The 26,299-nt window shown below is 39.1% G+C and overlaps 1 protein-coding gene across 2 annotated transcripts; it reads right to left on the minus strand.

Moving 5' to 3' along the window:
* Nucleotides 1–8,417: 8,417 nt before the first annotated feature.
* Nucleotides 8,418–24,506, minus strand: LOC130924527 (equilibrative nucleobase transporter 1-like). Of its 2 annotated transcripts, none has more exons than XM_057851161.1 (13): nucleotides 24,240–24,506; nucleotides 22,977–23,180; nucleotides 22,778–22,907; nucleotides 19,643–19,689; nucleotides 19,469–19,545; nucleotides 17,299–17,391; nucleotides 14,239–14,378; nucleotides 14,004–14,107; nucleotides 13,732–13,875; nucleotides 13,454–13,561; nucleotides 12,978–13,164; nucleotides 10,726–10,849; nucleotides 8,418–10,594 (listed from the first exon to the last, which is right to left on the minus strand). In XM_057851161.1, exons 2-13 carry the CDS (start codon nucleotides 23,155–23,157, stop codon nucleotides 10,487–10,489), a joined length of 1,443 nt encoding a protein of 480 aa, XP_057707144.1. In that variant the 5' UTR covers nucleotides 23,158–23,180; nucleotides 24,240–24,506; the 3' UTR covers nucleotides 8,418–10,486. The 2 variants fall into 2 exon arrangements, with proteins under 2 accessions (XP_057707144.1, XP_057707143.1); XM_057851160.1 differs by having other exon boundaries at nucleotides 8,420–10,594; nucleotides 22,977–23,192.
* Nucleotides 24,507–26,299: the final 1,793 nt, after the last annotated feature.

Raw genomic sequence — 26,299 nt, forward strand, 5'->3', positions numbered from 1 at the left:
CAGATGAAACCAAAATTGAACTTTTTGGCCACAATGCAAAACGATATGTTTGGCGTAAAAGCAACACAGCTCATCACCCTGAACACACCATCCCCACTGTCAAACATGGTGGTGGCAGCATCATGGTTTGGGCCTGCTTTTCTTCAGCAGGGACAGGGAAGATGGTTAAAATTGACGGGAAGATGGATGCAGCCAAATACAGGAAAATTCTGGAAGAAAACCTGTTGGTATCTGCACAAGACCTGAGACTGGGACGGAGATTTATCTTCCAACAGGACAATGATCCAAAACATAAAGCCAAATCTACAATGGAATGGTTCAAAAATAAACGTATCCAGGTGTTAGAATGGCCAAGTCAAAGTCCAGACCTGAATCCAATCGAGAATCTGTGGAAAGAGCTGAAGACTGCTGTTCACAAACACTCTCCATCCAACCTCACTGAGCTCGAGCTGTTTTGCAAGGAAGAATGGGCAAGAGTGTCAGTCTCTCGATGTGCAAAACTGATAGAAACATACCCCAAGCGACTTGCAGCTGTAATTGGAGCAAAAGGTGGCGCTACAAAGTATTAACGCAAGGGGGCCGAATAATATTGCACGCCCCACTTTTCAGTTTTTTATTTGTTAAAAAAGTTTAAATTATCCAATAAATTTTGTTCCACTTAACGATTGTGTCCCACTTGTTGTTGATTCTTGACAAAAAATTAAAATTTTATATCTTTATGTTTGAAGCCTGAAATGTGGCGAAAGGTTGCAAGGTTCAAGGGGGCCGAATACTTTGCAAGGCACTGTACTTTCATTCATCCATTCATCCTCTGAGCCACTTATCATCACAAGGGTCGCTGAGGTGCTGGAGCCTATCCCAGCAAAGTATGGCCAGTAGGAGGGGTAAACTCTGAATTTGTTGCCAGCCAATTGCAGGGCACAAGGAGACAAACAACCACTCATGCAAACACGCTTACCTACAGTGACAATTTGGAGTGCTCTATCAGCCTACCACGCATTTTTTTGCAATGTGGAAGGAAACCGTTACCTGGAGAAAGCATGCACGGGGAGAACATGCAAACTCCACAAAGAAAGGCCAAAGACACTTGATCTTAGAACTGTGAGGTGGATGTCATGCTAACCACTTTTCCACTATGTCACTGCCACTATGTCACTGCCACTTCAAGTACAGATCGATCAAATTCAACGTAAACATTACTTTGGAAATGTAGTTGGTGAGAATTCCAACTGTTGAAAATCTAACAGTGTAAATATTTCAGTTACTTTTCTCGAAGTAATGCAACTTAGTAGGAATGCATTTGGATACTTTAAAAAAAAAATCTTCAAATGAGTGTTTGTGGAATTTGGCAGAGGTTGCTTAATATGCTTGTGTAACTGTCTAGGAAGTACTTCCCAACATATGCTTCCCAGATATTGATATACGGTATAGCTTAAGCTTTAGTATTGTACAAGTGTTATCTAAAATTCATAATTCAGAGCACAGCTGTCTACATCCTAAAGCGAGTGATGGCAGGTAGGCGCTCTCAAGGGTAAAGCTGTTCCTCAAAAGGCATGTAAAGAGGGTTGCGACACTTTGATCTGGCCGCGGGTGGTCACGTGGTTCACTCAGGGCGTGAATAGTTCCAATTACAACCAGCGCTGTAGTGGTTTTCAATTGAACTAACAGCGGTAAATGCGACATTTATGGAAAAATGGATAAAATCACGTATTTTAGTACTTGTTTGATTATGTCATTGCATTATAAAGTATATGTAAATGCTAGTTTTACATTTGGAGTGGTAAGGCGACAACTGAAAACTATGTAAACTGTTACGCAGAAGAGAACTTTCCCATGTTGTGGAGTGAAAGTAATCATGTTGTGTTAGCATTGGCATGGGAAATAGACTTTTACATTGAAAGATGATTTAGGTTTTTCGTTTTTCACAACTAGAATACTTTTTTTTTTCCAGAGAATGTCTAGATTTCCTTGAATCACCTACTTGTGGTAATATATTAGGGATAACACCATGTGTTCCCAAGTTGTAAGTGGTAGTTCCCAGTTTGTTTTTTCGCATTGACATATAAAAACACTTCTGTTTCCCCAAAAGTTTGGGCGTACTGGACGTAGACAAACGCGCTGGCCCTCAACGGCTTCCATACACTTTTGCGTACCGACGGCTGACCACTGTATTTGCAGCGGACAGGAGAAAATAACTCTCAAAATGTCGAAGAGGCAGGCCCCACTGAGTAATTATTTCCGTGTTCCCCCACCCCCGTCAAAAGACAGACAGGCGACAGAGACATCACCGGATCTACCGAAAAAAAGGACTTTTGCTGAAAAGTGGCTGAAGGAGGTACCATGGCTAGAAGCAAATGATGCTCGCACGGAAATGCAGTACTAAATGTGCCGTGAGAATCCCAATGTCGCTGATAAGAGCAGCGCATTTTATGCGAGGTCAAAGAATTTCAGTCTTACAAACTTTGAAAGCACGAAAAAAACAGAGAGCATGTGGCAATCAAGCAAACTATCGATGTCAGACAGGACCCCACTCGCCCTATGGACAAGTGGCAGAATAAAGGTAATGAACAGCGCCATGCACTGACAAACGTGTTTTTGCTCGCATTTTACAAAGCTAAACATGCACGTTCAATGAGGTCTTATGAGGAGGACATCTCAAGCTCAATTCAATGAGGACCAAGTCACATCTCCAGGTCCTCCTCTGAGAACCTGGGCAAAAAAAATATGTGCACCCCTGTATATATATATATTAGGGCTGTCAAAATTATCGCGTTAACGGGCGTTAATTAATTTTTTAAATTAATCCCGTTAAAAAATTTGACGCAATTAACGCACTTGGCCCAGCTCAGACAGATTTAAATGACAGAGGAGTGAAAGGCCCACTTGTTAATTATGTTTTGCGGAGTTTTGCTGCCCTCTGCTGGCGCTTGGGTGCGACTGATTTTATAGTGTAAGTAATTATTGCCATCAACAATGGCGGGCTACAAGTTTATTTTTTGATTGAAAATTTTACAAATTTTATTAAAACGAAAACATTAAGAGGGGTTTTAATATAAAATTTCTATAACTTGTACTAACATTTTTCATAAAGAACTACAAGTCTTTCTATCCATGGATCACTTTAACAGAATGTTAATAATGTTAATGCCATCTTGTTGATTTATTGTTATAATAAACAAATACAGTCCTTAAGTACCGCATGCTGAATATATATATATCCATCTTGCGTCTTATCTTTCCATTCCAACAATAATTTACAGAAAAATATGGCATATTATATAGATGGTTTGAATTGCGATTAATTGCGATTAATTACGATTAATTAATTTTTAAGCTGTAATTAACTCGATTAAAGTTTTTAATCGTTTGACAGCCCTAATATATATATATATATATATATATATATATATATATATATATATATATATATATATATATATATATATATATATATATATATATATATATATATACAGTGGGGCAAGTAAGTATTTAGTCAACCACCAACTGTGCAAGTTCTCCTACTTGAAAAGATTAGAGAGGCCTGTAATTGTCAACATGGGTAAACCTCAACCATAAGAGACAGAATATGGGAAAAAAAAAGAAAATCACATTGTTTGGTTTTTAAAGAATTTATTTCCAAATTAGAGTGCAAAAAAAGTATTTGGTCACCTACAAACAAGCAAGATTTCTGGCTGTCAAAGAGGTCTAACTTCTTCTAAGGAGGTCTAACGAAGTTCCACTCGTTACCTGTATTAATGGCACCTGTTTTAACTAATTATTGGTATAAAAGACACCTGTCCACAACTGCAGTCAGTCACACTCCAAACTTCACTATGGCCAAGACCATAGAGCTGTCGAAGGACACCAGAGACAAAATTGTAGACCTGCGCCAGGCTGGGAAGACTGAATCTGCAATAGTTAAAACGCTTGGTGTAAAGAAATCAACTGTGGGAGCAATTATTACAAAATGGAAGACCACTGATAATCTCCCTCGATCTGGGGCTCCATGCAAGATCTTACCCGTGGCGTCAAAATGATAACAAGAACGGTGAGCAAAAATCTCAGAACCACATGGGGGGACTTAGTGAATGACCTACAGAGAGCTGGGACCACAGTAACAAAGGCTACTATCACTAACACAATGCGCTGCCAGGGACTCAAATCCTGCACTGCCAGACGTGTCCCCCTGCTGAAGCCAGTACACGTCCAGGCCCGTCTGCGGTTCGCTAGAGAGCATTTGGATGATCCAGAAGAGGACTGGGAGAATGTGTTTTGGTCAGATGAAACCAAAATAAAACTTTTTGGTAGAAACACAGGTTTTCGTGTTTGGAGGAGAAAGAATACTGAATTGCATCCGAAGAACACCATACCCACTTTGAAGCATAGGGGTGGAAACATCATGCTTTGCGGCTGTTTTTCTGCAAAGGGACCAGGACGACTGATCTATGTAAAGGAAAGAATGAATGGGGCCATGTATCGAGAGATTTTGAGTGAAAATCTCCTTCCATCAGCAAGGGCATTGAAGATGAGACGTGGCTGGGTCTTTCAGCATGACAATGATCCCAAACACACAGCCAGGGCAACAAAGGAGTGGCTTCGTAAGAAGCATCTCAAGCTCCTGGAGTGGCCTTGCCAATCTCCAGATCTCAACCCCATAGAAAATCTGTAGAGGGAGTTGAAAGTCCATGTTGCCCAACGACAGCCCCAAAACATCATTGCTCTAGAGGAGATCTGCATGGAGGAATGGGCCAAAATACTAGCAACAGTGTGTGAAAAGCTTGTGAAGAGTTACAGAAAACATTTGGCCTCCGTTATTGCCAACAAAGGGTCCATAACAAAGTATTGAGATGAACTTTTGGTATTGACCAAATACTTATTTTCCACTATGATTTGCAAATAAATTCTTTAAAAATCAAACAATGTGATTTTCTGGTTTTTTTTCCTCCAGATTCTGTCTCTCATGGCTGAGGTTTACCCATGTTGACAAATACAGGCCTCTGTAATATTTTCAAGTCGGAGAACTTGCACAATTAGTGGTTGACTAAATACTTATTTGCCCCACAGTATGTGTGTGTGTGTGTACATTTTCCTTCTTCATTTTATAGACTTAGTTTGACCTGAAACACAAAGAAATGACATTTAGCAAATATTTCCTGCGTAAAATAACTAAATTTTGAGCCTCTAATTTTAGCAAAACCAAACCTGCTGTACCTCTTTAGAGGCATTTGTTTTGGACCCAAGCAACACAAAATGATTACAAGACAAGAACAACATTTTATTATTTTCCTCAACATGGTGTAATGTATCACAATAACAACTTATTACCCTTTGATGAACAAAAACGTATTTTTATTGACCAATTGGTGAAATTGGTGTCATGGTTCATTTTTTACACCGAACATTTTATGGATCAGTGGTCTGTGATGGTTGGTTGTGCAGAATGGTTTCCCCAAGGACCAAGAGCAGCAGAAAAAATGGATGTCAATGGTCAGCCGTCAAAACATGAAATAGAAGGCTTTTTGTTTGTTTGTTGCGATTTCAAAATGGGCTTAGTGCCCACAGCCAGCAGTCACTATCAGCAGGCACCAGCAGCTGTCCCCAGCAGAAGCAGCAGTATAATGTGAATCATGAAAATGTAACCTAAAAATATACATTAAATTAGTTTTCCATTATAAATGTGCCTATTATTTGTTGATATCACTTATAATCTATACACATCTCTAAAATATAATGTCAAACATTTTGGTGTAAAGAATACAGGTTGTCATGCATTGACTTGGTACTCTTCCATGAGGGTGAAGTTCAAAGCTTACAGAATCGAGCTAATAAGCGCGTGAAAGCCGGTTGTCCACCAATACTCACAAATACAGATGAGTGTGTACGTCACAAAGGGCCTCTAAAAGAGTTGACAATTTATAAGAGGTAGTGACTTAATGAATTTATCCCTGGCGATACCTTCCCAGTTAGCACAGTCAGCTTAAAAAGTAGGAGAAAATCGCTCGTCAACCAAGATAAAATATATTTATAATTAGTGCGCCATGCACATTCAAATAAAGCTCAACATATACATCATACAGCGCCTCTGATAGAATACAGACTGTTGAAAATCCAAAAGGGATCGTTTTTTTCATTAACTTACCTCCGAATTTACTAGACAGCCAGCCCGATGTTTGGAACTACCCGAGGCTCCACTACCCGGAACTACCCGGAAGTAAAATCGTGTAATGGGTCCCTACGGGAGTGTCTCAACCCTCTTTATACATGGCCCTAAGTGTGATAATAGCCCCTTCAGCTCTGCCATGTCAGAGCATCATTCTACTCCGTGTGTGACTGATGTTCTCCTTCTGATCTTAAGCAAATTTTTAAAAGACTTCTGAAGTGACAGTCCTTTTCTTCTCAAAACAAAGGACAGTAACTTGGACAATGTTGTAAAGAACACAGGAGAATTTAAATTTTTTTTTATATTAAGAAATACGTTTTTCAAAAGTTGTGGGTTTAAACAATTTCTTTTCTTTGACCAAATCTCTTTCTTCCACCCTTTGATTCTCCATTCACAGAACCCCTCCCATGCCCAGGTTTTTTTCCTCTGTGACCACTAAAGCTTAGTTACACTTAGTCAGCCAGCACTGGAGTCGAGCAGGCCAAAAAGGCCAGATTTATCTCCTTCAATAGCTTGACAGCAGCCCTTACTGCTGGAGTCCACTAATGCGTTTGGGGGTTGCTGCCATGATAGGCACCAACCACGATCCAGTTCCACTGAGGTGGGTGTTGAAGCTCCCTCTGATGGGACTCTGCCGGGCTGTACCGGTGGGTTCCTCCACCTTTGGAGCCAACTCACCACCTGGAGGTGATCAGTTGACTGTTATGGTTTGTGTTCGTTTCCTCCTAGTTTGACTTGCCCTTGAGATTGACCATTGATTTCAACTGTTGTCCCTGCTCCTAGTGTATCCTCCAACCTGCATCCTCCCGTTTCACCCACCTGTTCCTCGCTGTCCCATTACCCCTTGTCTGTGTGTATATAAGCTGCCCATTTTTGTTGAGTCTTTGTCACGACATTTTCGAAGTTCACGTCAGCATCTGTTCTCGTCCGTTTTCTCCGTCCAAGCCATCGTGTTCCTCTGAGTAAGTTTTTGATACCCAGCCTTTTGCTAGTAACCTGAGTTTTGTTTGCTTTTTTGTTTTTTCGATCTCTAGTCTTGGTTTGTACTTTGTTTTTTGTTGGCCTTAATTAAATCATTTGGTCCACCTCACCTCCCTTTCCCTGCATTTGGGTCCACGTCAACGCTCGTCTGCCCGTGCTCCCTGACAATTGACAACTTTGCCCTTCTCTACACGAGTGTCCAAGCTATACGACCACAAACACGATGTCAAGACTACAAAGTCAATCATGAAACTGCGGTTACGGGCCTCCTGGTACCAGGTATACATATGGACAACCTTATGCTTGAGCACGGTGTTGACACGGACAATGAATGGACAAGCATAGAAGTCTAATAATAGAAAAACGAACCGTGTCTCATTAACAATATTGTATAATTATGTTTATTTTTTTTTTAATCACTATTCTGGAGCCCTGTTGGACAAATTGATCCGATAGGCTTTGAGCTTGAGTCGTATTTGTCAGTAAGGTAGGCCACAAATTGGAGATGTGGAAAAACACCTACTGTTGAGTACCTATTGTGCACTGGTTCACACACACCAATACTGATTTTTACGGGGGTTTTACAGGCCAACAACTGTCTTGAAGCGGATAGCGTTTGACTATTGTGTTCCATTTATATTTTTTGTACAGGATGGAAAAACGGTGCAGTCTGGACGTGGGTTTCTGTGACAAGGCTGGGGGGGTTATTCACTAATTGACACTTCATCCATCACATGGGTCAAGGTGAGTGCCACCATGATACACTCCATCTGTCCTAGGCAATCACACACACCAAAAGATGAAATTCCAAGTTGCCGAGAACAGCATAGTTTCTTGGCTTTGTTCAGTGGAGGTCCAGGACACATACTGCCCTGTACATCTCACCATACAACCTTTGGCATGTAGATGTTGAGTGATTGAGGGACAGCTTTAGAACCATGTATGTGGTATTTTCTTTTTTTACAATATACTTGGCCCCTGGATAAACAGACCAGACTCCATGGAGGAGGAGGAAGTGTGTGAGTACACCATATGTGTGTGTAATACATGATACATGTTGCACCTACACACTCCACACCAGCAGGCCCTCCCTTTATGATGCATTCTCTCACTCGCCTGCTTGTGTCCCAGTGAATCACAGGCACACTGGCATTTGAACTGGTGTAAACACAGCATGTTCATAGGCTCTGTCTTGATTCTATTCATGTATCCTGCCTATGTCTATAACCAACTCGGACACGTGCAAGGTCCTCTCTCACTGATGAAGGCTTCACGTGTGGTTAGTGTGTGCATCTTCACCCTGGGTACATCAGGCCAGTAAGGAGAAAAAACACAAAAGTTGCAGTTGAAATTTATTTTCAAACTCAGAAGGGTCTTATTCATTTGACTTGTTTTTGTTGGATAATTAAACAATGTAGGGTTGAGATGAAATCATTTCAAAATTGTTGTCAGCAAAGTAAGGAAATCACAAAGGAATCGCAAATTGCTTCACACAGTTAAAATGTGTCCCTGAGTGAAATACAGATTGGCATATTTTTTTAAGTGCTCAGAGAAATATAAACTTGCCCTATTTATTTATTTTTAGCCTTTCAGTCATTGATTTAATGGTTTGTTTTCTGATTGCAAACCCCCAATAGATGGTGGAGACCAACACTGACTTGGTGTTTAGAAAGGTTGCTTTCTATTTTCAACTCCTCCCACTTTTTCTTCTATTTCTGTCATTTGTGTTGTGGAAGTCTCAATCTGTAATTGGCTCTGAGGATAGATGTACACACACTTACACTTCAAGTGACAGAATTGGCAATCTTGCTTTGAGCTACCATGTTGATGCACAGCCGGGGGCACAGTGAGAGACAGGAGAGTTTTATTTATGGACACAAACACAACTCAATAGTACTTTAGTAATACTAAATCTGTATTTTTTTAAATTAAAAAACCAAAAACATTTAATGTCTCAAATAGGTGCTAAATTGTGTTCATTTTTTTCCTGGCACTTTACAATGTTGACATTCCAAGGAACTTCTTTTCATATGTGCTTTGTTCTTTTTGCATGATAAAAACTTTTGTAAATTTAGTCCATAGTATTTTCAAGTTAGACAAACCATAAAAAGCTTTGCAGTCTTCCAATAAGATTTTCCATCTCTGGTAAGAGCAGCTCAACTCCAACATTTGTCTGTAATGTCAATAGCTTCATTAGTGTGTTAGTATTGGATATTTCACGAGGATAGGCAATGAGTTGAAATTTTGGCACAGAAGTCTGATCATGGCTGATCTCTGAGGTGCTGCTTTTTAAGGCATTTTTAGAGTGTGATAATAAATGATGTTATGACGATCTTTATTATTTGGGTTTAGGGGTCCAGTCATATTCTTCGATCTGATTTCTTCCACTGCTGGTGACAGCACAGTAAGCACACAAAGCAATGACAGTTCAGACATTTCCCTTCTTATTCTTTTAAATGCCATTTCAAAGAATGTGCTTCCTTCAAAGTGCCAAAGTTGCTGACTAGGCTAAAACTCATTGAGTAGCTGAAGTCTGGAGACTGTTTGTTTACTGTAGATTGACTACTGTGAGCAGTAGGTGGCATAGCTTTGTCTTGAACTGCTCTATTGAGTCTGCAATTGGGCTTCTGCTGGAACCACAAGCCAGCCAAACACAAATAGAAAAGAACCTTACCTCAAGTTACATTTACAACTCCATTGTAGAAAAAAATGATTTCATTCGGTCACTCTACCCTGCTTTATTCCTTCTAGTTTAAAAATAAACACGTTGACACGTTAAAAATGTATGGATAAAAGTAAAATGTTAGTAATATAGTATAGTATAGTATAGTATAGTATAGTATAGTATAGTATATTATAGTATAGTATAGTATAGTATAGTATAGTATAGTATAGTATAGTACAGTACAGTACAGTACAGTACAGTACAGTATGACAGCATACAAAACAACATAGGAATACAAAACACATACTGTAATGTACAGAATATAAGACGCTACTTTTTTCTCCAGCTTTGAACCCAATGGCTCATATTCCTGTGCAACTTATGTATTCTTACAGGCAAATGAACTGCATGTCTTTTGAGGTAACTATCTCGCAGTACAACGTGGACACGTGCAGTTTACGGTCAAGTGTGGGTTGTTATCTAAACAAATAGAAATTGGTGGTTGAGGTTTACAGTCAAGTGTACCTTATAGTAAAAAAAATACAGTAATTAGAACAATGTGAATCATGTCTATAATTATTTCTTCGAATATAAATCTGTATTAGAATTTATGTTATAGTCACATTTTCAGTGTCATTGATAATATTGAGGACATTACATGAGTCCCTTTTTGTCCGTCAAAGTCGCGCCACAGCTCGTTGAGATGCAAGGCCTCGACAATGCAAAAAAACGGACAGGGGGTGGACGAAGGCGAGCAGGATCACCAATGTCAGAGCGATGTTTACCTGCAGACACATGGAAATGAATGTTTCTGAAGGAATTTAACTCATTCACTGTCATTGCCTCCCAGTCAAAATGGATTGGGATTCCAGTCAGTGGCAGGCAGTTAGTTGATTTTGAATCATCATTTACTTACATATAAAGGATCTCCATCCAGAACTGACTTTACCAAAGCAAAGCAGGCGTACTGGAGCAAAGAGAAGACTGCCGAAATACACATGATGAGGCCGTACAATTTCCCAAAGTGGCACGATGGGAAACTACAAGAACACAAAAAAGCGCAAAAACAAAAGCATTGAAAGGGAATCTCGAATTTAAAGAGTTGTAGTCTCTAATAAGCCACAATTGTTTTCTTTTACTACTATGTTATTAGAAACACATAAAATATTGCCATTGATTTTATATTAATATTTAGTATATGTTTTCACCTAAGGAGCGAGCTATGTTTTATACACGTAATGGATGCTCGGGGTGATGACGTAGTTTTTCACTGTCACTAGACGAACACTACCGGTGTTCTGCAATTCCTTCTGCGCGGCGAGAAGTCCAGCACATGCGCACATCGGTTAAAAGCGGCGTGTGCTTAATAATTGTGTTTTTAATGAGTCTTTTATTACCTTATCATTGCCTCAAAATACTCTTTGCATGTGTTTGTGTTGTCTTGTGGTAGCTTTAAAGCAGATTGTTGATCTGTTGATGACATTCGTCACATAGCGTATTTAAACCACCCTCATTTGATATTACTACCTTTGAGTATTTTCTTAAGGCATCTTTAGTATGTTCTGTCTGTATGCATCTAAACAAAACAAGCTGAAAGCGCACGGTAGTATTTTGGGTGTCAAATTCGCCTCTTGAAGGACGTTTCGCCTTTGTAGCATATTTTGGCAGAAGACCGGTTTTGTCGTACTCTCGTTTGTCTCATCCCGTCTTTCCTGTTCATTTTGCTTTTGCTGCTAATTTTGTGAAATATCAACAGTTCCGTCATGTTCATTAATGTTCCTCTCAGGTTCAAATTGAAAGGGTTGAACAGATGACACGTTTAAGTCGCTAGAGTCATACTCTGGAAGCCCAGCAGTGTAACTCAGTGATGTCACCGCCCTGCGACGTTACTACTAGTTAAACTAATTTTACATATTGTTAAAGATCGAAAAACATCAAGCAGTGTTTTATATCAAACAGTGTTGTTTACGTCAACGATGACTATAACGAAAATATTTCGTCAACGAACTATTTTTTCATGATGATGACGAGGCGATAACGAGCTAAAAACGTATCTTGGGAGGCTAAAACGTAACGACAACAATGCCAGTTTTCGTCTGATGAGATGAAAACGAGATAAAAATGTGCCATAGTTTTCATCGCATGTTCACAATGTGTGACATTTTATGTGTCGTTAGCCTGCCTGGTTGTGTCACTCATGTGACGTACTGCAACCCCCCAACTCACCCACTAGGCTAGTGCCTCTCCAGTCCCCCCATTCCTTGTTTTGAGACACACACGGTAAGATTTGTCTTCTTATCTCGGCAACGGAGAATACGCAATGTTGTTTTAGCCTTGTAAGGTCTGTGCTGAGTGCTAAATGTAACTCTTAGCGCTAGCATGGCATTCACGTTCATGTTAGCATTAGGCTATTGCTAACAGAGGGTGTCCTCCTAAACTCTTGGACAACTTTTTTACAACAGTTTGTGACGTCCAGGTGAGTATAACTAATTGAAAATAATGTAGCCTACTGTTTTCCTGCTGAGTGTGTATTATCACGTGATAGATTTGTAGATAGTACAATATGTGCTCAAATGTCATTGTTCATTGTAAATCTTATCTTCCTTATTTTTGGAGTGAAACTTTTGAATTTTACAGACGAAAATATTGAGTTAACGTCGACTAAAACTAGACGAAATTAGTCTGAGTTTCCGTCAACCAAAACTAGACAAAGACGAACACATTTTGAAATGACTAAAATATGACTAAGACTAATAAGTACTATCGTCCAAAAGACAAAAACTAAGACGAAAATTAAAATGGCTGCCAAAAACAACACTACTATCAAATTATTTCAACTCATAATAACGTTTATCGTTTAAGAACTACAAGTCTTTATAATCTTGGATGCTTTTAAGGAACATTATGAAGACTTCAAGGGAGATACATGTGCAATTCACATAGAGACAATTCTTAGAAGAGTCAATTCCATATTTCATGCTGAATTTAACACATCCAAAAACAGTAAGAACACTTTCCTGCTTTCCATTTTAGCGGTGCAAAGTTCAAATGATTTAATGTTTGTCACCTTAGCCTCCCAAATACAGCAGTCAACAAATGACTTCACTGCTGGACTTTCCACAAAGATGAGATATTAATGGAGAAACCTGTGTGTGCTAGTTTACTCACGCCACACTTAGAAATGCTGCGTTGCCACCGTATAGGAAGGAGCGATTAAGAACTTGGATGATGAAAGTAAAGTACTGAAGTTGCAGGAACGGTGTCGCAGCACAGATTGAGAACACTAACGCCATCAGCGATGTCAGGAAGAGAGACAGAACTGAGGAGTTCAGGTCTGACTCTTGTTCACTCATACCTACGCACAAATGTAAAAAAAACAAGAGATTTTTATTGACATGGCACCAGTAAATTTGATACTGATTTTAAACATAACACACATCCTGGCAGTCATATAACCTATTCACTTAATTCAACCGTATGTGGTCACTTCTAGTTTGTCCAGACACATGTATTTGTTCAGCAGGCTCTACTTTGACCCACAGTAAATGCTCCAATGAATCAAGTCTCTCTACTGTTGTTTTTGGCGGTTAATTTTTAATTTACTGCTGGTGATGATATAGTCAAAAGTGCATGTGTTTCATTACCTTCTGCTCGGGCTTTACGCTTGTTCCTGTCCATGATGAGGCCATTCCAGGGCGCACATATCACCCCACACAGCTGGGTAATGGCAAAAGCATTAATGTACTGGCTCACTGTCAACACAGAAAAACTATGATTTAATTGCGCAATGATTACATGAGATTACCACCAACTTTACTGCAATTTTGTGGAATCTGCCTTTTTGTGACAATTAATCAAAAAACATATAATTCCAATGTATTCCAGTGTAATATTTGAGAAAAATTATGAAATGTAAGCTTACCAAGTGAAGGCTCCCCATCAGTTAACTTTACAAGCGTAGGATTGAGGGTTCCAATAAACAGATAATGTCTCAACTGGATTACTGACAACCAGACTACATGCCATATGAATAATCGAGACAGGACACACTCACGTAAAGTTTTATCTGCAAGGGACAAGAAATTGCAGATTTATAAATGCAACAATAAATACTTGGGTGACAATGTAAGGCCTATGTGCTTGTCTTATTTTGGTTCATCAAGAGTGTAAACTTGCAGTTGCACATGCACCAACCTTGTTTTGCAGGAGCCTCACTTGCAAATTGCTCCGTCTCTGCGTTTTTTTGTGAACTCACAATCATAGACTGCTTAGCAGCATTTAGTTTGCTGCAGGATAACCTGAGGTCACGAGACAGATAGTTACTGTTTACGTGAGTGAGTTGAGATATTTTGCCATTGCTTAATATAAGTATTCATTTTGCATACTGTAATGTTATGTGTAAAAAAGTGTGAGTCATTTATGTTCATACCCGTATGTATAGCCATCAGGCAGCGGGTATGGGATGAAGGTTTTGGGAAACAAGAATAAAGTCCTCAACACGTGAATGATGCTGCAGACCGACAGGAATAGGAAACAGGCGAAGAGAGAGATGCCAGACTCGTATACCAACTGTACTGGACAAAGAGCAAATTACACGCCATATACTTTAAGAGGGCAGGGCTCCAGACTAACATTTTTTACTTGGAGCACGGTCGCTCCTGACTTAAAATTTTAGGGGGCACAAGCAGAATTTTCAGGGGCTCACGCTATAAATCGACATGCAAGGTTTCCCCCTAATTTTCACATTTTAACAGTTCATATATGGCGGAAAACACAAAGGTGACTTGAAGTTCCGCTCTGAGAACCCCAATTTGGCCAAATTTCAAAGTTGTCCTATTTAAATGTGTGATACATCATTGGAAAGCTTAAAATCTCAATTTTCTGGGGGAAGAAAAAATTTGAACAGGAGGGCATTAAAAAAAAAAAAAAAATTAAACAGCAAAACCCAAACTGGAGGCAATAGCACGCGAGAGCAGAATTAAAGATGCCATGACTTTAACGAGATATTATCGCGTACTTACCTTGTTTCAATCCGAAAACTCCATGTAGCATGTATCACCGAGTGTCAAGACACAGCTGTGATTTTTTGGGGATTTTATGGGTCAAACATGGTGATATAACAAGGGTCGCGATGCAGAAACCGCAGACAACAAGGAGTAGTTGAGATTTTCTTTTTCGTATAGTTACCCTTTTAAATGTTATTTTTCAATTTTTCTTTGTTTGAATCAATTATTTATCATCTAAAATATCGGGAAAAATGTGACAGTAACAAACAAACAAACAAAAAATACAATTAATTAATACAATTATTATAGTCATGAGGTAGATATCCGTGACTTTTTCACAGACGCCAAATTTTTCATTGGGACGTAATTTGTTTAAAAGTTTAAAATATGCAAGTGAAGTCTTTTGTTTTTTAAAACTAAATATTAGACATCAATTAATGATTCTAAGCTAAAAATGACAGACATTTTGAATAATAAATACAATTACTTACCTTCTTTTTATGGCTAGGTTGAAACAAAAGTGGTTGCATGACGTCTGTAAACGGGGGTTTTCAGGATAAAACGGACAAATTAAAAATAGTTTGGAGGCTTAGTGCACCATGAATCTGCTATGGCAGCATATAGACATATTGTTCTATTAAACACAACAGTTCTTTTGGCTTAAAATACAGCAGTTTATTTTAAAGAGGTGTGCACGAGCAGAAACTGCTTTTTCAATCCTGTCTGTGTTAACACTCAATTTTTAAAAATGTGATTCCACGAGAGCCGTACAGTGTGTGTGTGTGTATATGTGTAGATTATTTACTGTATATATACTGTATATTCTAAGCTCTGTTGCCAGCTTGTCCGAATCCGTTTTTTGAGCACTGTTTCTTTTGTGAACGCATTTGAATGCACCACATGGTTGGGAGAGTGTGGTCACGCTCTGCTTTTACAAGCAATTGCAGAGCTGCAATTGAAATAAATATTGAAAAAACGACAGTCTAACTTGTTACAATCATTGCACTGTTGCACAACATTTGGAAAATATCAAATAAAAACATGGTGTAGTGCAAACCGCAACCGGACGTGTGCATAAATGTTTGCCTGGCACGGCCAGACTGTTCTCCCTGTATTTTTCAAACACTGAGAGAAAAGTCTGGGAACCTTGCCTGATACACCAGACTCACCGCTGTTCCAGCTATTGAGTCTGGCTACCATTCAGCGGATACAATTTCCAGGGCGGAGCAAGCCACAGCAAACAGACAGAGGAGTGGACCAATCAGCGATGGGCAGACTTGACGTTAGTAAAACGACGAGGGCAGGACGAGGGACTTGCGCGCGGAAGTGAACATACGAGGAGAGCGGAGTTTATTCAACACGGCTAGCGCGAAACACTGTTGTCAATGACTCGTGTTGATGTGTTTTTGGTAATTTAAAACTGATTTTTTCCGTGGATTGGAACATATTCTCGGCTCTCCTGTTCACCATCTGTGTTGTTGTGGAGACGACTTCCGACGCGCAAGAGTGACGTTGCTCTTTAAGAACACGTCACGCAAATAAACGAATCTGATTTGTCGATTGATTTTGTACCTGCTCGAGAGGCCGTTAATGGGCTGGTTCCCAGACTTTTCTCTCAGTGTTTGAAAAATACAGGGAGAACAGTCTGGCCGTGCCAGGCAACTAGGAACCAGCCCATTAACGGCCTCTCGAGCAGGTACAAAATCAATCGACAAATCAGATTCGTTTATTTGCGTGACGTGTTCTTAACTAGCAACGTCACTCTTGCGTGTCAGAAGTCGTCTCCACAACAACACAGATGGTGAACAGGAGAGCCGAGAATATGTTCCAATCCACGGAAAAATCAGTTTTAAATGACTAAAAACACATCGACACGAGTCATTGACAACAGTCTGTCTCGCGCTAGCCATGTTGAATAAACTCCGCTCTCCTGGTATGTTTACTTCCGCGCGCAAGTCCCTCGTCCTGCCCTCGTTGTTTTACTAACGTCACGTCTGCCTGTCGTCGATTGGTCCACTCCGCTGTCTGTTTGCTGTGGCTTGCTCCGCCCTGGAAAATGTATCGGCTGAATGGTGGCCAGACTCAATAGCTGGAACAGCGGTGAGTCTGGTGTACCAGGCAACATAAATGTGGCCGAGGCAGGCGGAGCCTCTAGAGGCGGCTGTTTTGTGAGTCTCGCTCTCCTGGAAGTGGCCCTGAAGTCCTTTTCTAATGTTGTATTTTACCTTGGCAGGCCAGCTCGTTAAATTACCGTGAACTAGTCGATTCAACCGTGAAGGAGTTTGTCAGCAAAAAAATAAATAAATAAATAAAATGCAATCTTACTGGTCGAGCATGTGCAAGTAGATGAAGAAAATACTCGCACTGGCTCTAATTTTAGTCACAAAATGACCCCATTTGGGGGCAGTCTGGAGCCCTGGAGGGTGTTCGATACAGCATGTTTTTGGCAACAACAACAAAAAAATCTTTCCACTGTGGCTCACCTTGATGATTAAGAAGAGTGCTGAGGAAGAGTCAAAGGCCCCGTTGTAAAGAGTGATGATGGTTGAACGATGAGTTCCGAAAAGGTTTCCTACCTTCAGGAGAAGAAGTTAAATCTGTTGTTAATCATAATATGCCTTGTGTTACTTGACTAATGGCATGTGTTTGGTTTTGCTTTGTATGTGTAAAGATATGCTTATCAAAGAAAATGTTGTTACACTGAACCTATTTACATTATATTTAGATGATGGCTGAGAAAAAAATGACATTTACTAGTTCATTTTGTGTGGGCCTGAGGTGGCCTTTTTTTTTTTTTTTTTTAGTTGATGTGGTCTCGTAGGCCCCACCCTTTTCCTGTTCTATGCGGATAGCTGAAGCGGGAGCAACAATGCTTTCTTGGGTTGAACTGGCTTAACCGTTTCATGCATAAATTATGATTTAAAAAAAGGTTTTTACTATATTCATATTGGACAGGTGTCTCAAACTTGCGGCCCAGGGGACACTGTTTTGTGGGTTATCTGAATATGTATATGAAAGCGTATCTTCACATATTTTGCTTGCAATGACAAAACACAAAAGAGAATGGGAAAAAATCATTATCATTTTACACAAAACTCCAAAAATAGGCCAGACAAAAGTATTGACACCCTTTGAAAAATCATGTGATGCTTCTCTAATTTGTGTAATTACCAGCACCTCTTACTTACCTGTGGCACATAGCCTGATGGTGGCAATAACTAAATCACACTTGCAGCCAGTTAAAATGGATTAAAGTTGACTCGTCCTGTGTCCTTGTGTGTACCACATTGAACATGGAGAAAAGAAAGAAGACCAAAGAACTGTCTGAGGACTTGAGAAGCAAAATTGTGAGAAAACATGGGCAATCTCAAGGCTAAAAATCCATCTCCAAAGACCTGAATGTTCCTGTGTCTACCGTGCGCAGTGTCATCAATAAATGTAAAGCCGAACGCACTGTGGCTAACATCCCTAGATGGGGACGGGGGAAAAAAGTTGACGAGAGATTTCAACGAAAGATTGTGTAGTTGGTGGATAAAGAATCTCGACTAATATCCAAACAAGTTCAAGCTGTCCTGCAGTCCGGGGGTACGACAGTGTCAACCCGTACTATCCGTCAGCGACTGAATGAAAAGGGACTATGGTAGGATACCCAGGAAGACCCAACATCTGACCCGGAGACATAAAAAAGCCAGGCTGGAGTTTGCCAAAATTAACCTGAGAAAGCCAAAAACGATTTGGAAAATTGTTCTCTGGTCAGATGTGACAAAAGTAGAGCTTTTTGGGAAAAGACATCAACATTGAGTTTACAGGAAAAAATAGCGAGGCCTTCAAAGAAAAGAACACGGCCCCCGCAGTCAAACATGGCGGAGGTTACCTGATGTTTTGGGATTGCTTTGCTGCCAATGGCACTGGACTCCTTGACTGTGTGCATGGCATTATGAAGTCTGAAGACTACCAACAAATTATGCAGAATAATGTGGGGCATAGTGTGAAAAAAGCTGGGTCTCCCTCAGAGGTCATGGGTCTTCCAGCAGGACAATGAACCAAAACACACTAGAAAAGGGTTTGAGAGAAAGCACTGGAGACTTCTAAAGTGGCCAACAATGAGTCTAGACCTGAATCCTATAGGACACCTGTGGAGAGATCTGAAAATGGCAGTTTGGAGAAGGCACCCTTCAAATCTCAGAGACCTGGAGCAGTTGGCCAAAGAAGAATGGTCTAAAATTCCAGCTGAGCATTGTAAGAAACTCACTAATGGATAACGGAAGTGGTTGTTTGCAGTTATTTTGTCTGAATTTGGGCTACCAAGTATTAGGCTGAGGGTGCTAATCCTTTTGTCCGTGCCATTTTTGGAGTTTTGTGTAAAATAATAATGATTAAAAAAAAATTTCATTCTCTTTTTTTTTTTTCAATGCAAGCAAAACAAATGTTATTACTACCAAAGCATTTGTAACTACAATCATTTTCTGGGAAAAATTGAGCATTATCTGACAGAATTGGCAATACTTTTGGCCAGCAGTGTAGTTGATCTGACATTTTTGTTTGGAGGTCTCCTGTTAGATTTTTCCACCGTTAAATATGTGTCTAGGCTCAATAAAGAATATTACTTTTCCTCCCAGATATGACTTGGTAGAAAAAATGTTCATTACTTACCTGCATGTTGGTGAGTAGCAACATGATGCCGCCCACAGCTATGAAAGAAAGGGCTGGGAAAAGCAGGACGGATAGAGCTGATGGGAAAAATAAAAATAAATGAACATGTTCACCTTCTTGCATTCGGAGCTCAAAGCAATGACAAAGACGGTGTTTTTTTTTTTTTTTGTTCACCTGAATTTGAGAAGGCCACCATCAACGTACCCATTGTGTGAAAACCTCTGAAATAAATGAACACGTATGAGCATAGAGAATAAGAATAAGGTCTAAATAAGTCATGTTTTGATATTTTTGCGAACCTGCACCACCGTGAACTTTGGAAAGAGGGTCGAATGGGCTGCTATTGGTGTGAGTATGTCGATTACACTGTTAATGGAATCAGAAAAGATTTTCTCTTATCTACTTTAAAAGTTTGCACGCATGATATTTTTTATACGACTTTTAACATTTATGTTGATGTTATAATGGCTCAGTCATAGCATGCAATACTGGTTTGTCATGCCTTAGGTCAAATCAATGTCTAGCTGTGTGCTCTGTATTTTATGCACCAAGGGGAGGGATTTAAGATTTAAAAGATTGGAGTACATATACATTTTAGGTAAGTGACCTAGATCCTAGCTTTTGACCTATTACTCAAAAAAAAAACAAAAAAAAACAAAGACACGTTTGATGTTTCGATCACAGTTTAGGCAGCAGTAAATTACTTTTCAATGACTTTTGACCTCATTTTCAAGTCCAAACAGTTAATCTCTTTTCCTGGTATATTTTTCTCAAATATTTGAGAATGGACATACTTTATTTGGGAACAGAATTTATGTACCTTGAATGGGGACTTGGGCTAACCTCTATTTCAGTGTAAACAATTCCGATTTCAATACCAGTTGAAATGATTCTCGATTACGATTCTTTTAACGTACAGGGTCAAAAAATGTTTTAGTGGTTTAAAAAACGATATCCAAATAGTTGCCATTATTTTTAGTGCACTGTGGCACAGACAAAAAGGAAACATTGACGTATCCCTTAATGTAGTGGCTCTTACCTGGGGTTCGATGGAAACACAGGGGTTCGGTGAAGGTTAAGAGACACAGAGCCCTATTTTGTACGCTGACTAAATCAAGGCAAAGTGGCGTTTTAGAATGGTTTGCCCTCAATTTACAGGCTTTATCCTATTTCTTTAAACTGCTAAGCCCTCTATCAAATGGGAGGAGAAATCTGTTTGCTCGGTGGAAGGTTGACTCGCACTCGGTAAAAGGAACAATAACAGACCTACAGGAAGCTTTAACTACATAGATAATTACAAAAAAAATATACCATTAGCACCATTTTATGTAATGAAAATAGTATGTGATGCAAGGATGCGACAATAAAATGAGAATGTAGACATGAATACAAAGGGAACAGTGTGAAATGGGTTTCATTTATTTTACCAATGTGAAAATCAACACCAACAGGCAAAATTATTTGTAGTAATTTATAAATGTGGAAGACATTTGGACAGGAATTCACTTAGATGTTAGCTTGCTACGTTTTGAATTGGTAAAAAAAGGCTTTATTTTCAAATTCCGAAGGGTTCAGTGAATGCACCTGTGAAACCCATGGGCTTCGGTACCTTTAGCAAGGTTAAGAAGCACTGCCTTAATGATAAAATTACCTTTAAAAAAACATAGTCTTTATATTGCCATGGAAATAGCTGTCTCTACATCAGGAAAAGTATGTGTCTTTTTCCGTTGTGTATATAAGCATCTGGTTTCAACTTTATTTGCATACCTTCTCCATGGCCTGGCTACTCCTGGGTCTTTTGTTTGGATTTAATTTCCTTGTTTTGTACCACCCTATGAACACGATCCTTTAAACCAATCCCGCTATGAATTAGAGAGCTGAGAAAAGCAATTTGCATTCCTCATCCCTGTTTTTCTTCCACCCTGTTTTATTGAAAACACATGAAGGTTTCTCGTCCCAAATCTTTTGTTGTTGATCATTGGGGAGCATCAGGTCTGTGTTATGTTATGATAGTTACAGCACATCGTTAGCCAATTTTGTATTTTTCTAACAACTCCTCCTTCGACCTTTCAATGATTTATCTTCCTTAGGTTAGGTCAGGTATTTGCTTTTATTGCTTGGATTTATTTCAGAATTTACAGATCCCATTACTCTTATAAAAAAGAATTCTTGCTGAATTCCTTGTTAGGTGTGTATGGAGACATTCCTTGCGAAAGCGTCTCTTCGTTTTTCACATTCCGCCCCCTCCATTCGTTTACGTACTGTACTACTTAAACAAAATGATTGATACTGATGTTTTTACTTTGAAAGAAACTGAGAAAGGAAACAAAAGAGAAATGAAAAGAAAACAAAAACAAGCTAGAAACAGCAATTTCTGGAGAAATTACAATAGGGCTTTGCTTTGGAAGTCACAGTTCTGCTGATTTAGGGACATTTCGGGGACACCTCCTGTTGATAACAGGTCACTTCCTGTTGATTTGGACACATTTTGGGGACACTTGCTGATGATATCGGGCAACTTCCTGTTGATTTAGGGAACTTTCGGTGGCACGTCTTGTTGATATTGGTGTAATGGTAGGTTATTGATCAAAAACAACAACCACACAGGTTTTTCTGCCATGGAAATGAATGGGAAATTTGGACGTTCATAGTCGTCAATGGCAAGGACATACATGGCTGACAATGGCATTGACTAAACTGGGCGCCAGGCTAATGTCAATGGGGTGTCATGGTAAATGATAAAAAATCACAAGGACCTATGATTTAATTCCATTGAAAATGAATGGAAAATTTGAACCTACATGGCTGTCAATGGCATCCCATTAGAAATGAATGGGACCGTTTTGGCGAATTTTGGGTGAACTGTAAGTTTTTGGCAAATTCTGTATAACTTTAATGCTCCTTACTGTCCTGCAACTTTTGATGTGTAAATTATGCGATTTAGTCAAAAATTGTCGAACTACATTATTTTGAAAAAACGTTTTTTTTGTTTGTGTTTTTTTTTTATTTTATTTTATTATTATTATAATTAAAAAAAAAATTTTTTTTTTAAACCCCGCGTTTACGGTCAAATAGAAAATTTTGGGGGGGTCATCCGAAAAATTCCCCACGTTGCGGGAAAATTTTGGTCATTTTGATATTTTAACAGTGATGGTCGGTCAAATACTGTATTTTGGGCTGTGTGGCGCGCCGAAGAAAGGCCTTTTTTTTTTTTTTCTAAATGGAATTTTACTATCTGGGCCTTTGCCTTGGAAAGCCCCATCTAATAACTGATTGAACTCCGCACAGGGTTTTTCAACGTGTACTCACATTCCCAAGAGTCGAGCCACTGTGGTGCCAAAGTGGTCGAAAATGAAACCACTTGCCACTGTGATGAAATTATTCATGAAGGATGCAATGGTGAAGACCAGAGAAAACTGCTCATCCTGTCCACTGCAATCTAAAAGAGTCCAAGTTAAAGCTGACGATGCACTTTTCTTTCCTGATCAAAGGAAAAAAGCCAACTGACCTAAGAACTGGGAACCATTGATTCCTGTGGCGTTGACACACAGATAGTTAAAGTAACCATCTTTCTTGAGGATGAAAACAAGTGAGGCCCACCCAAATATGATGCCTGCAAAACATAGACACTCCACCAGGCCCGTAATGAAGGTGAGGCCTCGTCTCAAACGATTCTGACAGTTCGGCATGCTCCCGGTTGGTCTGTGCCGATCTGTGGACACACCTACCAAAAATGACTAAATATCAGCGGTGGCTAGTCACGAAAGACAAACAATGTACTTTTTTGCTTACATAAGTAAATATTTTAGTTATTGCAGTTGAATTACTGGTAGGTACAGTATTTTTCTAATGGCTTTTTACTCTTAGTTTTACATTAGAAAACATACTTCTTTCCTTATCAAGGCTACAGTAGATACATTTGACAATGACTGCGCGATGTAAAGAAACTACAAATAGACAGAGGAGAAGTTAACAACATGGATGTTTTGGTTAAGTATTACGTTACTTCATCTTAGCATTCCCAAAATGCAGCCTAGCCAAAGTCGTGATCATTTTAGCAGTTCTCCTGCCGCTAACCTTTTTTTTCTCAGTCATAGTGTTTAGTGTTTTGTGTAGTGAATCACATCTCTCCATTCCTCAGAAGCATTTCAACAGTTGTTGGTGTTTATTAACTCATTAAACCAACATGGGCACAAAGAAAGTCTTAGGTGTCCCTTTAATGATGGAAAAAGAAGTAGACGTCATAAATTCAAAATGACCAAAAAGGTAAAAACTGTTTTTAATGTTTCTCATACAATTTGTTCAGAATTTATAATTGTTTTACGTAGCTTGCAGTATAGTTGGTTTCACATTATTTGAATATATTGCATTTTTATTTGTGCCTTACTCCACTTGCACTGCACAATATAGAATTATTGACTATTGCTTATATATTATATGCGTTTTTATTAATTGAATGTATCTTTTTTGATTGTTAAAACACACCTATTTTCTTTTATCTGCATATCGCAAGGTATTCTATCCTACTATAGAGTCATGGATGAGCTGGAACCTATCCAATTTACAGTTTAATAAGTAGGAAACAGGACAGACTTGTTGCCACTCAATCACAGAAAAGTAACAAAACATATACCAACAATTTCTGTTTTTTATCAAATCGATTTTCACAAACTTCAGCGTAAATGTAACTCGTTAATTCAGCAAATAGTTATTAGTTTAGTTGATTTTGAACAAAAAATTTCGCTTAATAAAGAAAAAAATTTATACAGACCTTTGAAGCTCACTTTTGTGCCTTTGTGGATCTCACTGGTCACATCTCCATATGCACTGACTCATTCTGTTCCTTATAAATAGTTCAACTCCTACTTCCTCTTGCCTTAAGGTTTCCTGCCTCTCTTCCTTTATCAATCCCTCACAGCAGTGCCAAAATCTACACCACGTTAGTTAGTTGGAAATAAACACCTAAAAAAACCAAATGCGCTGCACAGGTCTACTGCAGCTATGATGAAAGTAGTACAAATGCTGCAACACTTGTTTCGTTCAGTCTAAAGGTCATGTGACTAGAACAAGGGGGAGAAATGTTGAGGGTTGATTGGAAACAGACACGAAAGCATTCTTCTGAGCGCTCACCATCCCACAGTAACGAAAGCACAAAAGAACAGAAACATGACTTTGAAATTCATGGGCATTTTTTTTTCATAATTTAAGAACAAAAAAGTGAACTTCTCATCCCAGTCATGAATTTTAATTTCACCTCAGGCAACAAGAATAAAAAACAAACAAACAAAAAAACAAGATTAAGGAGAATGAAATCAATTGTAACTCTTCTATGTGTCGAGAAAAAAAGTGTTATGAAATACAGTATACCCAATCAAATATTATTTTAAGAATTTTGTTAATAATAAAAAGATACTGTCCAAAAACATCAGTGGTGTCCAAACTACGGCCTGTAGGTCAACTGCGGCTCGTTGCCCAATTTTTATTGGCCCGCAGCAAATTATGAAAATATCATTATGTTACTTAAACAGTTTCTCTTCATATTTGCTCAAGGGTCAAACATTTTGAAATCAATGTCAGAAACTGTGTAGAATTTCAGTATTTAGTTATACATTATTAATACACTGCTGGCCAAAAGTATTGGCACCCCTGCAGTTCTGTCAGATAATGCTCAATTTCTCCCAGTAAATGACTGCAATTACAAATGCTTTGGTAGTAACAGCTTCATTTATTTTGCTTGCAATGAAAAAACAAAAGAGAATGGGAAAAAAAAAAATCATTATCATTTTACACAAAACTCCAAAAAATGGGCCGGACAAAAGTATTGGCACCCTTTGAAAAATCATGTGATGCTTCTCTAATTTGTGTAATTAACAGCACCTGTTACTTACCTGTGGCACATAACAGGTGGTGGCAATAACTAAATCACACTTGCAGCCAGTTAAAATGGATTAAAGTTGACTCAACCTCTGTCCTGTGTCCTTGTGTTTACCACATTGAGCATGGAGAAAAGAAAGAAGACCAAAGAACTATCTGAGGATTCGAGAAGCAATGGGCAATCTCAAGGCTACAAGTCCATATCCAAAGACCTGAATGTTCCTGTGTCTACCGTGTGCCATGTCATCAATAAATGTAAAGCCTATGGGACTGTGGCTAACCTTCTTAGATGTGGACGGAAAGGAAGAATTTACGAGAGATATCAACGAAAGATTGTACGGATGGTGGATAAAGAACCTCGACTAACATCCAAACAAGTTCAAGCTGTCCTGCAATCTGAGGGTACAACAATGTGAGTTTGCCAAAACAAGCCAAAAATGTTTTGGAAGAATGTTCTCTGGTCAGATGAGACAAAAGTAGAGCTTTTCGGAAAAAGGCATCAACATAGACTTTACAGGAAATAAATGAGGCCTTCAAAGAAAAGAACCCACAGTCAAACATGGCGGAGGTTCCCTGATGTTTTGGGCTTGCTTTGCTGCCTCTGGCACTGGACTGCTTGACCGTGTGCATGGCATTATGAAGTCTGAAAACTACCTACAAATTTTGCAGCATAATGTAGGGCATAGTGTGAAAAATCTGGGTCTCCTTCAGAGGTCATGGGTCTTCCAGCAGGACAATGACCCAAAACACACTAGAAAATGGTTTGAGAGAAAGCACTGGATACTTCTAAAGTGGCTAGCAATGAGTCCAGACCTGAATCCCATAGAACACCCGTGGAAAGATCTGAAAATGGCAGTTTGGAGAAGGCACCCTTCCAATCTCAGAGACCTGGAGCAGTTGTCCACAGAAGAATGGTCTAAAATTCCTGCAGAGCATTGTAAGAAACTCATGGATGGA

Source organism: Corythoichthys intestinalis, chromosome 11, assembly GCF_030265065.1.
Source record: "Corythoichthys intestinalis isolate RoL2023-P3 chromosome 11, ASM3026506v1, whole genome shotgun sequence".
Lineage (NCBI taxonomy): Eukaryota > Metazoa > Chordata > Actinopteri > Syngnathiformes > Syngnathidae > Corythoichthys > Corythoichthys intestinalis.